The sequence below is a fragment of the Dama dama genome, chromosome 16 (assembly GCF_033118175.1).
Source record: "Dama dama isolate Ldn47 chromosome 16, ASM3311817v1, whole genome shotgun sequence".
NCBI lineage: Eukaryota > Metazoa > Chordata > Mammalia > Artiodactyla > Cervidae > Dama > Dama dama.
The window spans coordinates 24,959,064-24,972,870 of record NC_083696.1 but is presented as its reverse complement, the minus strand read 5'-3'; the positions used below and the strand labels follow the sequence as shown (position 1 = coordinate 24,972,870).

Here is a 13,807-nt window from a genome sequence, read left to right as displayed (position 1 = left end):
CCGGACGGCGAGGCGGAGGTCTCCGGCCCCTCCCCAGGCTCGCCCCAACCGAGGCGGCCTCGCCGGCCGTTGCGCAACCCTGGAGCGGGGCGCCGGGCACGGAGCGCTGGTCCTCCCGGCACTCAGGAGACGGTGGTGACCGCGGCCGGGAAGGGACGCGGGCCGGGTGCTGGTGGCGCTGCCGGGAGGAGGAGTGGGCGGGGGCGGAGCGGGGCGGGGCCTCGGAGAGCCCGCCCCCGCCGTCTGCGGCCATTGGCGGCGGGCTGGGGGCGGGTGCGGGCGCGGCGATTGGGGCTGGGGCCGCCCGTCACGGCGGGGCTGGCGGGCGGCGACGTAGCGCCGCGCTCGGAACTGACCTACTAACACACATCTCCCGGCGCGGCCACGGCGCCCGCGGACCAGGCGCGCCGCCTGCCTCCCGCGCCGCGCCCTCACCGCCGCCTGCCGCCGCGGAGGCCCGGCCGAACCCCGGTCCCCGAACGCCGTCGGCTCGGCTCCCGGCCCCCGTTCTTTCTTCCCGCCGCCCCGACTCGCCAGCCGGAGAGCAGGAACACGGTAAGCGCTCCGCCCACCGCTGGCCCGGGCCCGGCGCCCGGCTCCCCGCGGGCTTCTGAGGCGCGCGGCCGGCGGGCGCTGGGCGCGGGGCGTGCTGTGCGTGGGGCCCGCGGCTGCGAGTGTGCGCGGGGCATTCATTACATAAACTTTTGCTGCCTTGTCAGGAGGGGACTCGCCACCTTAAGGTGGCTGCTTTGATTGCAGCGCCCTCGCTCCGGCACGTAGTCCGGGCTGGCTTGCGCTCCCCCCGCTGCTGTTGCATAATGTCTCCTGATTTCAGGAAAATTGATGTTTTGGTAGAGAAGAGCGCCGGGGAGGCTGAGCCATCTCGTGGGCAAGGGCTGCGCTCTCTCCTTTCTGGTCCCTTCAGTGGGACTGGCGGCGGAGGAGAGGAGGGGGACTGAGTAGTGAGGAATAGTCTTGATTTTCTCTTTGAGAAAGAGCGTCGGTAGCGTGAACGGTGACGGCATTCAGAGAATGCCTGCGCTGCGTTTGTTTGTGTCCGGGGCTGAGTCTGCACAGACGTTTTCCACCCTGTTTGTCGTCAGCGTGTTTTTACCAGCGCTCGGGGAGGTTGTGGGATTTGTCCTTGCATACATTGCATAATCTGCCCACGGTGAAATACTGGCAAGGATTAAGGGTTAATGTGGGAATATGCGCGTACGTGGGCAATGATTTGGTAATTGTAGTGCAGCGTTGGATATTAGATCATTATTTGCCTGTATACTACGTCCCAAACGAAAAGGATTTTTTTTTTTTTTTTTAACACTCCTACAAAACATAAAAGGAAGAATTCCTCGGGTTGTATTCTGATCTTGGATACTGCCCGAGCTCGTCTCTTTGGTGTTCTGAACTATTCTTTTTAAATCTGGGACAAACCATTGTGACGTTCACCTCCCCACCTTCCTAATTTTAATGCATTCCGTTCGATCAGCCCTTATTTTCACCTTATTGTCATTGCTTTTTCAGACCCGACAAGACAGCACATAATAGTTTCCTGGAAATGTTGCATTATGTAACTGACGAATTTGCTGGCAGTGAGCATAGGAAGAGGGAGCTAATTACGTGATTTTATAATCTTGCTACAAAGAAAGTAGGACAATCTCAGCCTTTAAAATGTCACTGTAACAGTTTTTTAAAAGGATATTTTAAACAAGCAAGTCGACAACTGGATAAGCATTGAGTTTGCTCGTGTTGCCGAATGTGCGTCTCTTGCCCGAAATGAAATGTGCGTTCTTCTAAATTTAGCCCTAACTATCGCATTTTAACAATTGTGGCCTCACAGCGCTATTTCTGGTGTTTTCTCCAGGGCTGTGTGCAAATACAAGTTCAAGGCCATTTGCTGTAGTTTTAACTCCACGCCTTCCGAGAGACCTTTGATAAGATTGTATTTTTAGGAAGGCATTTCGCAGAGCCCGGTGATTTGCTGGATGCTGACTCCCATTTATCTTTTTAAAGGACACTTTAGGAAAGTGCTGTTCCCTGAGAACAGCAGGGGATGACCGAGTGTCATCTTTTGGTCTTGGCTTTTGTAAATAACAGCGAATGAGGCCACAGTATTATTTCACATCTTTTTTTTTTTTCGTCCAGACCAGATGTGATTTATGGGAAACAGATATAGGTTAGTAGATTGTATTTTTTTAAATGGATGTCCCAGTTTTATTCATGTGAGAATTATGTGACTATGTAATATACTCAAGATTTTAAATTTATTCCTGGACTCTTATGTAGTGGGTGTGTGAATATATGTGTATGATGGTGTGTATATGTCAGATTGTTTTCCCCTAATGTAATAGTAAAATAATTAAAGAGCAGGGTTGTGGAGGGTTTTTCAGGGGCGGGGAGCGGGCAGAGAAGGGGACAAAGATTACAGAGATTCACCTCTGGAACAAATTTATTGCCCCAAGTAATTGCAGTCGCTTTCCTAGAAGCTAATATTGCTCCAGGGCCCCAGTGTCAGACCCCCGACCTACTCTGGAGCTCGGGTTGGGAGCCCCGGGTCTGCAGGGGCGGCTTAGCGCCACCTTCCGATCGCGACCTTAGGGGTGCTCCCTTCCTCCCAGGGCGCTCCTCCCAACTGCGGCCCCTTCGGGTCTGGGGGTGGGGGGGATGTGGGGCGGCGGGCGCGGACCTCGGTCAACGGCAGGGAGCGCCCTTGGGCGACGCTTGGACCAGGGCTGCTAGGCGGCCTGCGCTCCTCCTTCTCGCCCCCTCCCCACATTCCTTTGTTCTGGCGCGGGGGTCTAGGCTGCACCGAGGCCCCGCTGCGCCGCCCACCCGGCGGGGGCGGGTCCGGGGGGGCGTGGCGCGGGGGGCGCCGGGGGACGTCCGCGGCCGGGGAGTGCGGTGCTCCCTGGGTTCTCTTGGGCGGAAGGAGGGAAAGGGGAATGGAGGAGGGAGAGAGAGAGGGCAGCTGGAGCTGGGGGAGCGGAGCCGGGCGAGCTGGAGGGACCCAGGGCGAGGCCGCTCCGCGCGGAGAGGGCTGCCCGGCCGCCTGAGCGTTTCATCGCTGCGGCCCGGGCTGCTCCAGGGGCCTGTGTTCTTGCTTTTTTTGCGCGCAGAGCTCCTGAGCACCGCGGACACCTTTGTTCGAGAAGGCGTCATTGTGTGTCCTAGAGGAGCGCTTCCGATTCTTGTAAAATGAAAAAAGACCTAAGAAAACCACCAGTGTCAACAGACGGCAAAAATTGGGGGTGGGGTCGCTTCAGTATTGATGATAATGACAAGGACCCCAATTTGACTGTCAAGTATATATATATATTTTGTGTCGGTATATATATATTTTGAACATTAGTTATGTGGCTAGAGTAGAGAGAACTCGAATTCCCCTGAGTTAAATATTTTAAAAAATTACAACACTTGTGTGGATGGGATACCGCTGTCCTGCTGAGTAAGACTACGGTACTTTCATCCTGGCAATAAGTCTTCTGAGACCGTGCTTATTGCTTTACTGCAATAAATCGCAGTAAATTCAGGGCAGCGTCACAGTTCTCTAAAAGCCATCAGCGAAAAGTGCATTGTTTAAAAAGTTGGGGCTTCTATGGGATCAAATCCTACACCCCCGTCCCTAATGGTTTCTCTCTTGAGTTTCAGGCCGGTCAGTAGCTAGGAAACGGTGAAGTGCTACCTAGGAATACAGGCTCTGGGCTCAGAAGAGCTGGGTCCCAGGCCCTAGTGTTGGGCACTGCCCTGATCGGCCTCCGAGGTAAACTGAGGGAATAAAACCTGTTTATTTAGCTGGCGAGTTGTGGGGAGCTCAGTAAACTCTTCCTGTCTAAGTGACTAAGTGCCCAGGAAGCAGCTATGTGTGTGTGTGTGTGTGTGTGTGTGTGTGTATTTTAATATTCATCTTTATTTTTCACTGCCTAAGTCTCTGTGCAATAAGGGTTGAAGTTTGAACTAAGCCTAAAGATTCTTCTTGAAATACTGTGCTTTTGTTGTTCTAGTAGTGATTACTTTTTTTCTCAAAACTATTTGCTGTTTCATTCAATGGTAATTTTAGATTGAAGGAGATCCTGGACAGGATTGCAGAACCTCATACTTCCCAAGTCACTAGGTTAATGTTTGGGGGAACTGTTTAAAGGAAGAGAGAGAGAGGTGAGTTGATGGTAGCATTAATGGTGTAAAAAGGGCCAAACAGCTGTCTTTTTCCAGCTCCCTTGACTTCTTTTGATGGTTTTCCTGGGCCTGGATAATCTCTGCATCTAAAATTCCAGTCTGAGATCGCAGACTGGTTAGACCTCACAGATGAGCTATCCTGAGAGGAAGTGTGTGCCTCTTGTATGGTTAAAACCCTAGGATATGCCCCATGACACTGTCAGTGGTTGACCTATTAATGTAGAATTAAATTTCATTTGGTTTATCCTTGTAACATAGAACAATGCTTCACTAAGAATTACGAGAGGCAAAAATTAGGCCTAGAACTAATCATAATCGTTGCCTTGCTGCTGCTTATTCTTCGGAAATGAGATGATGAGTGAGTATTTACTAAAGAGGTACCCTGCCTGTGCCAGGCACTCTGTTTTCTGTTCTATTATCATCCCCATTTTAGACTTCAGAAAGTGGACCTTAAGAGAAATTGATTAGGGGTCCAGGCCAGGAACCTAAAAAATGGGTTTGCGGGGGAGGGAGGCTCTGTCTTTGTCCCTTCCCTGAGTATGAGTGCAAGCTCACTGGAGTTTTTGAAACAATTTCCTTTTCTGTGTGAAAGACTTATCTTTGCTAAGTGCAATTATAACATCACTATGATGCAACAACCTGAAAATTAAAACCCTTTGTTTGGGCCCTTTCCCATGTTGAGCAACGTGCTTGACTCACCAGCTGAGTGGATATTTCTAGTTGACCTTGCTTTGGTCCATAGAGTCAGTTCCGAGACGTGAATGTGATTGCAGCATAGAATGGAAAAGGTGCAGTCATATTGCCGAGGCTTTATTTTTACCAAGTAAAATCACACATACTTCATTATTTCCATTGTAATCCAGATGGCATTGATGCTGTTCAGAGTTGTTTATTTTTAATTTGTATTAAGGAATGAGAGCACACTTGGGATTCAATTCAAAATGTGACAGAAACAATGTAATTGAACTTTCCTTTAATATTCATTTCTTGTTTTTGTAAGGTATGCCTGTATTTCACAGGGTTAACACATTGTTTGATATCCTGTTATTTTTCTAAATTACATTTGAGTTGATTTTTATCCAGATTGGATTTGTGTGAGAATGTCGAAAGACATTGACCTTTGATCACAGACATTACATAAGAGCTTTTCAGTTTCAAAATGAAGTTATATTACCACCACCCCCAATTATCTCTCAAATGTCATTACAAATAACTTTCTTGTAGTTAAAAAAAACACTGTTTCTCATATGGTTTTAATTAGAGTATGCTAGCTTGTTTTTATGATAAGAAAGTTTAGTAGAGATTTACTAGATGCCTTTTGTAATAATCTGTGCTTTGAGCATTCATTTTTATTGGAAGCAGAATGATGTTTATAAGCCTTTTAGTTCTCAGAACATGGTGTCTTTTATTAATTAACTTTCTAGGGATCTAAAACTGGAATTAAGTAGCCTTCAAATAAACACCAAAAATAAACATTTAAAATAATCTGTTCTACTCATGAGGCACACAGTAAATGACATTTGTAATCGTCTGCTCACTGGGAAAGAAAGTGAACAAGAAATTAAAAAGTCAAGCTGAGGAAAATTGGAATGATTCCTCAGTTTAATTAGGAACATTCAAAACCTTGCCCTTTCATACCCTTTTCTCACCCAGCCCTGCACGCACCCTGTTTTCCCCATCATTGCCACATGTTGCATGTATTCTGGCATTACTTACCTGTTGCAGAAATTTCCTATAACTGGGTCACTTCATGATTATTGGTGTCCCTTAGGATTTCAGATTAGTTGCTAGTTAATGAGAAGTTATCTTTTTGAAAGTTTCAAGAAAGCAAATGGTCCCCATTTTGAAGTGACTGCAGATGTTTTTGTTGTTGTTAATGCGTTAACATAGTATTTCATCACTCCCACCCTTCCAGTTCCCCTCCTTCGAGCCTTGAAGTTGGTTGTGTTAGCATCTATGCATTTACCCCCAGCAGTCTTCAGAATATTTTCATTTAAGAGTTAGGTTAAAATTGTGGACTCTTTTTATTTAAAAAAAAAAAAAAAAAGGTTATACTATACTATTTCATATTTCAATCCCATAAATTATATCAGTGCTATAGTAAAAGGCAATGTTGTCATTGTATTTATTAAGTTTAAATCTAATTTTCAAGTAGCCCTATGTTGAGGATGAGAGAGCAAGGAATTTGACGTATTTTCATTTATCATAAACTTCTCTGGTTTTGACACATTCATTTACAGAAGTACCCGAATAGAAAATGTTGGTCAGTTTGTTGCTATGATTGGATAGATTTTGGCAGAGTGTGAGAATCTGTTTATGTGTGTATTCATATCTTGATCAAGTATACATTTCTAACTTCAGGGTTGAAGTCTATGTTACTAGAGACAGAATTATATTATTAATGGGAGGTATTTATGAGGTTTAACATAGTTTTCTTAATTGAAAAAAACATTTTTTCGCCTTATTAGAAGATCCTTGTGCAACTTCAGTGTTTCCTTAGTTTTTTCATCTCCCACCCCCAGATTTTATTTTCATCCATGAAAAGAAAGTAAAGCATTTTATTGAAACAATCACGTCATGGATTTTACCCACAGGAAGAAAATGTAGGTTAATATTTGCTAGTATTACTAGTTTAAAGAACTGTGAATTGATTCATTAACTGTATCTTTTTTCACTAAAATGGCACTTATCTCAAAAATAAGCAGTTGTCTTCCTAGTGGAGAGATGTAGTTTAACATAAAGGATTTGTTTTTCTTTAATGGTATCTATACTATATCTCTGAGAGTGTAAACAGTACATTCAGAGAGTACAGGAAAAATGAGGTGATTCTGTCAAAATATTTCCAAATCATTGGGCATATCAAATAGTATTTCATCTTGTATTGACAGAATGTTAAAATCAGAGTATAGAATAGAAGCAATTTGCAGTCTCTTTAAAGAGATAATAAAATTTTCTCATAGTAGATTTTAATATCTAAGCTATTAGTCAGATTTTAGATGCTTGAAACAAAATGTTTCTTTTCTTGTTTTGTAACAAGTTTAAATTGTCCACTAGTATTTCCCTGAGAGATGTGTTAGAGGCCAGGGAAGATACAGGTCATAAGGTCCCTCCTCAAAAAGAAATTAGGGTTAGAATTTGTGTTGTACAGCTTTATTTGTTTAGAGAATTTTCTAAACCAAATTTAATCTTAATTAAAAACAATATTTAGGTCATCTGACTTAAGTAGAATTTTAAATCTGGGCTTACGAAACAACTCCTGCGTGTAGAAATCTTGTGATGTACTATGAAAAAGCATTAATTAGCAGTGGCATGTCCGTGTTAGGTGTGGGAAAATATGTCATTGGAATGTGATGACTCCTGCTCTTAAATTTCTCTTTTTATTTGTATTTTTAAGAAGCAGCCATATTATCTGATGGGTGTAATGAAACTGATCGTGCTGAACACGCCAGCATCATAGAGTTGGCATTCAGTGTCAGTTACTCCCCAGAAAGGAAACTAGCGGTGACTGATATAACACAGCATTAGTGGTGATCTGAAAACTTGAGGCAGAGGTGAAATGACTGTTAAATTAATCATAAGGGAAAACACTAGAATCTGAAATAAAGGTATTAGTTGAGAATAAATACTGATGTTTTTAGAAAGCACTGAAATCTACCTTTGCATGCTCTTTAAATTTATTGTTGAAAGGCACAGATAGATTCTCTCCCCTCAATATCTCTGCCTTCTAGTGCTGCATGATCTTGGGAAAGTCGCACAGTCTTTCTGTGTTTTAACTGTACCCTATCCCCATGTTGAAAATGGGTATATTTTGGGTTTGTGGGAAAAAAAAATTGCAGATGACAATGCCAACAGCTGTAACTTTCCTTTTCTTCTATTTCTTTTTAGCATATAGGGTTGCCAGGAGATGAAAATTTTAGAAAGAGATGAAAATTTAGAATGCTTTCTCAATTCATTAAATAATCACAGGATATAAAACAACTCTGAGGAAGATGGGGAAAAGTTCCAGATGGAACTTTATCTGCAACAAAGTTCCTTTGTTGTCTTAAAGAAGTTCTGGCAACATCTAATAGTGCTTTGCTGCCCCCAAATCACTTAGTAAATGGGTATATATTACACTGAAATGAGAAGAACAGAACTGAGAATCTTAGCTCTTCCACTTAACTAGCTGTGTGACACTGGGCCAATTGCTTAACTTCTCCCAGCCTTAGTTTTCTCATCTGAAAGTGGTTATTATTCTGAGGGCAGTGAAATAATCACAGGCCAGGCTCAGGGTGCCTGTTGCATAGTCAGTATTGAGTAAATGGCACCTGTAATGATTGTTTTTATTGTCACCATACCAAGAAAAAAGCAGCGTGGCTAGAAACAACATGATATGTACACTGACTCCCCATGTTGGCAGTGTTCCTCCCACACCTGTGGATGGGTACAGTGCTCATCTGTATTCATGAGCCTGTCTCTCACCAAAGACCAAGGGGTGCCTTGATTCTTGGGAGTTTGATTCTTCCTTCCTTCTTTATCTTCCCCAAGCCTGGCTCAGTGCCAGAGTAGGTGCTCCATATCTGTTGCATAAAACAAGTAATGAATAAGAGAAGTTCCCTTAGTAAGTAAAACAATCTTTTCTAGAATTTATGTAATAATATCAAATTTAAAAGAATGTATCAGCAAGTTTTTGGTCACAAAGCTCTCTTATGTAAGGCAAATAAGTGTCAGTCAAATGGTGAGCACCTAAGAGGTTCAGTTTGTTGCTAGGATACAAATATATTAATTTGCTCCCTGAACTAATCGGCATTCTGGTTGGGCATACAAAACAAACATGTAGGAAGATACACATTGTACAAAATCACCACCTCTCTCTACAGTATCTCGAACTGCTAATAAATTCTTTTCAACACAGCAAAGTTACTTGATAAATAATAGTACAGAAAATACCCTTATGTAGTATGCGATGATTTGCTGGTGGAATCATAGAAGCACTTATTATGTGCAGATGAGGGAAGAATCCAGATTCTAGTATACCTAGTGAAATTGAAATTGGAAGAAGATTAACTGAAAAGAAATGAGATTTTTCTGCAGGTTTTGAACATACCAAACAAAGTTACAGAGATGAAGAAGTGGACATACAGTACTTAGACACATAGAAGTGGGTTAAGAGATTTTAGGACAAGTGAGATATTTTTGTTAAACAGAAGTAGGATTATTTTCTCTATGCAGTGTGGCAAGGGCTGCCTGCCTGCCCTTACTCACACTAGACTCAGCGTGATTCTTTGGAACAGGAGATTGAGATCAGAGTCTCAACTCACTCAACATAGGTTTGAAATGATGAAACGGATATGAAATGATGAAAGAATGAAAAGTTTAGAAAGAGTAATACAGACGGAATGGTGGGGCATTTCAAAAGCACAACTGCAACAATTCATAGTTTAGATGAAATGCAGAAGAAATTTAATTTTTTTCCAAGGAAGGGATAAATTAAAAAATGCATGGAAGAGAAAGAGTCTCAAGTGAAAAAAATACTCAGAATGATAGTGTACAAGGAAATACATAGTAGTACCTGGGGATACAGTGGAGATTTGAAATGCATCTTGGAAAAGTTCAATATAGTTATCCTCCTGGAGTTGGAATTTTTACTCTTGCTTCAGCATTCATTTGATTTTATTGGGGAGGACTTAACAGATTTAAGAAATACAAATTATTGACAGAAGGAAATAATCCATTCATTATGTAGAGGGAAAAGGAGTTTTCATGTCAGACCAAGAAATGTTGAGTGCAAATATAGGAAGTAGTGTTGTTTACTAAGTGATAACTAGAAAGCTCCCTTTCTACACCATCACTGCCTGCTATGGCAGACTCCTTGCCTTCATTTCCCACTAAAATATATTATCAAAGACAAACAGAAGCTCAGTATTCATAATCATTAAATTTTGCTGAGTTGCAACTCACTGTTTGCATTGGCTCAGTTTGATGGACGAAACTATGGCATTAAACCTTATCCTTGATGATCCTGAAATGATTACATCATTCCTTCTATTCCTTCTGGAAAAGACACAAGAAGCTGGCAGGCTTTTCCAACTGATAAAATTAAACCTCATTAGTCAATATAAAACTATGCACAAGAAAGAAAGAGGGACATGAAAACATTAAATCTTTCTAATGGGGCAGGAGAGGTGCCATATACAGATAGTGCTGAATGAACAGTTGTTTTACCATATCTCCTTCATGAAAGTATTACCTACTGGAAAACTAGGCAGAGAAACCCCGTCCAGAAACCCAGATCCGAAACCACCATGAAAAGACTGTTATTGGAACCTAATATGGATTTATTATCTCCTGTCAGGCCAAATTCAGATTATAAAGTTGTCATCAATGGAAAAGGAAGCTAGTTGAGAGTCCTGTTTTCAAGTTCTTATATTTTGTTTGAAACTAATTAGTAAAATGGAAAGAAATTCTTTCCATAATTACGTGCTCTCAGTTTAAAATAATTTTGTTTCAAGAAGGCACTGTACTTAAAAAAAAAAAAAAAAAATCCCTTAACCATTTATTTTAGGCTGAAGCTACTCTATCAGTGAAATCTATATGACAGAATTATCAGGACCAAAAAAGGCATTGTAGATGCTACAACCTTAAGTGAATGTTTGATAAATCAATTTGAGGGAACCAGGGGGGAAAAAAACGATTTTCTCATAGCACAAATGCGTCAAAGAGACAGCTTTATTGAGAAGAGTCCTTTTCAGGTGTGCTGAGTCACTTGGCAGAATGTCCATGACATAAACCACGTAAGAATTAAACAACCACAACTGAGTTGTTTGTGTGACTTTTATGTTCATTTTTGTGGAAATAAAAATCTAGCTCCATTTCTGTTTGATTCCATATAATTACAGAGTCTGTCTACTGACATTAAAAGGGTTTACTTGGAAAAGTTCCTTTTATGAGGTGAACTGGTTTGCTTGGCAGTCATATAAATGCTATCTAAAGGTATTCAGAAGCCCCACAAGATGCAAGTACTATTTAAAAATGTACTAACCAGAGGCGATCTGTTATTTCCTTCCTGTAATGTCCTATCCCCACATGCCCCACCCCACTGTTTTTTCTCCTGAAACACAGCCGCCTTCTATTGCTCCCCAGGGTAGATCTGTTCTTTTCTCTCACTCCCCTGGACCACATATTCCCCTGCTGACAGTTCTCAGTGGGGACTGTCCTTTACAACTTTACAGTATAGGTATTTAGGTACTTACTTTCTTTTCAAGGTTGTAAACTCTTTGAAGGACAGAACTATTGCCCCTCAATGCTTCATGTAGTTTCTTGTACATAGCTGGTAATAAATATTTACCAAATGGATAACTATTTCTCTTTGTGTATTGCAGGTCATCTAGAAGACCCCTACTTCATTCAGTGAGAGGAGCGGGAGAGATTTATTCTGGATCGTAGAACAAAAGGAAGAATATTGATGGATTTTAAACTGCAGTTTTTAAAGCACTTGAGAATACTGAGGAAATAACTTCTTCACCTGCACTGTGTATATAGGTTAAGGTGGTTTCTGATGCAGCTGAGAAAAATGCAGAGCATCAAGAAGGAGCAGGCATCTCTTGATGCTGGTAGCAGCGTGGACAAGATGATGGTGCTTAACTCTGCCTTGACCGAAGTCTCCGAAGACTTGACGACAGGGGAAGAGCTCCTTCTCAATGAAGGAAGTGTGGGGAAAAACAAGTCCTCAGCATGTCGGAGGAAACGGGAATTCATTCCCGACGAGAAGAAAGATGCCATGTATTGGGAAAAGAGGCGGAAAAATAATGAAGCCGCCAAGAGGTCCCGGGAGAAGCGTCGACTGAATGACCTGGTTTTGGAGAACAAACTCATTGCACTGGGGGAAGAAAATGCCACTTTAAAAGCTGAACTGCTTTCCCTAAAATTAAAGTTTGGTTTAATTAGCTCAACAGCCTACGCCCAGGAGATTCAGAAACTCAGTAATTCTACAGCTGTGTACTTTCAAGACTACCAGACTTCCAAATCCACTGTGAGCGCCTTTGTGGATGAGCATGAGCCCTCGATGGTGGCTAGCAGTTGCATTTCTGTCATCAAGCACTCTCCTCAGAGTTCTCTGTCTGATGTTTCAGAAGTATCCTCGCTAGAACATTCACAGGAGGGCCCTGCGCAGAGTGGCTGCAGAAGCCCAGAAAGCAAATTCCAGGTCATCAAGCAAGAGCCGATGGAACTGGAGAGCTATGCCAGGGAGCCCAGAGATGACCGGGGTGCCTACCGAGGGGCTGTGTATCAGAACTACATGGGGAATTCCTTTCCCGGATACTCGCACTCTCCCCCTCTGCTGCAGGTCAACCGGTCCTCCAGTAACTCTCCGAGGACATCGGAAACTGATGAAGGTGCAGTAGGAAAGTCATCCGACGGAGAAGATGAGCAGCAGGTTCCCAAGGGCCCGATCCACTCTCCCGTTGAACTTCAGCGTGTCCACGCTACAGTGGTTAAAGTTCCAGAAGTGAATTCCTCTGCTTTGCCACACAAGCTTCGGATTAAAGCCAAAGCCATGCAGATAAAAGTGGAAGCCTTCGATCATGAGTTTGATGGCACGCAAAAACTTTCCTCGCCTGTTGACATGACGTCTAAGAGACATTTTGAACTCGAGAAGCATACCACCCCCAACCTGGTACATTCTTCTCTCACTCCCTTTTCAGTCCAAGTGACTAACATTCAAGATTGGTCTCTCAAATCTGAACACTGGCATCAAAAAGAACTTAATGGCAAAACTCAGAGTAGTTTCAAAACTGGAGTGGTGGAAGTGAAAGACAGTGGTTACAAAGTCTCTGACCCAGAGAATTTGTTTGTGAAGCAGGGGATAGCAAACTTGTCTGCAGAGGTGGTCTCACTTAAAAGACTTATAGCCACACACCAAATCTCTGCTTCAGACTCTGGGTAAAATTACTACTGAACAAGCTCTGGGCCTTTAGAGATGCATTTGCAATAGATGAGTACGTTTTGTATTAGGCTGAATTTTCACTGGACCTGTGATGTCATTTCACTGTATAACGTTCACATGTTGTCTGTTGGGTGTCTTTTTGTGCACAAATTATTATGAAGATTAGACTGTGTTATCACTCTGCCTTGTGTATAGTCAAATAGTCCATCGCACAGGCTGTATATATTGAACATTATTTTTGTTGTTCTATTATAAAGTGTGTAAGTTACCAGTTTCAATAAAGGATTGGTGACAAACACAGAACTTTCGCTCCACTGCACTTAGTTTTGTGGGAAAGAAAGCAATTTAAGTTACAAAAGTAGATACTGTATTAAGATACTCTGCATTTTACTTATTTGGGGGAGTTTTCTCCCATCTATAGTAAATGAAAGTCACTCATGTCCGACTCTTTGCGACCCCATGGACTGCAGCCTGCCAAGCTCCTCTGACAATGGAATTCTCCAGGCCAGAATATTGGAGTGGGTAGCCGTCCCTTTCAGGGGATCTTCCCAACCCAGGGATCGAACCCAGGTCTTCCACATTGCAGGTGGATTCTTTACTGTCTGAGGGAAAACTAAAACATAAGTTCAACACATAATTTTCTTTTTCTAGTTTGGTCCTTTTTCTAGTTTGAAAACCTTCCATAGGAGGAGAGTAGAGAAAAGGGGG

At 42.8% G+C, this 13,807-nt stretch overlaps 1 protein-coding gene across 1 annotated transcript; it reads left to right on the top strand.

Moving 5' to 3' along the window:
- Positions 1-417: 417 nt before the first annotated feature.
- Positions 418-13,402, top strand: NFIL3 (nuclear factor, interleukin 3 regulated). Its single transcript, XM_061163582.1, has 2 exons — positions 418-555; positions 11,535-13,402. Exon 2 carries the CDS (start codon positions 11,711-11,713, stop codon positions 13,097-13,099), a length of 1,389 nt encoding a protein of 462 aa, XP_061019565.1. The 5' UTR covers positions 418-555; positions 11,535-11,710; the 3' UTR covers positions 13,100-13,402.
- Positions 13,403-13,807: the final 405 nt, after the last annotated feature.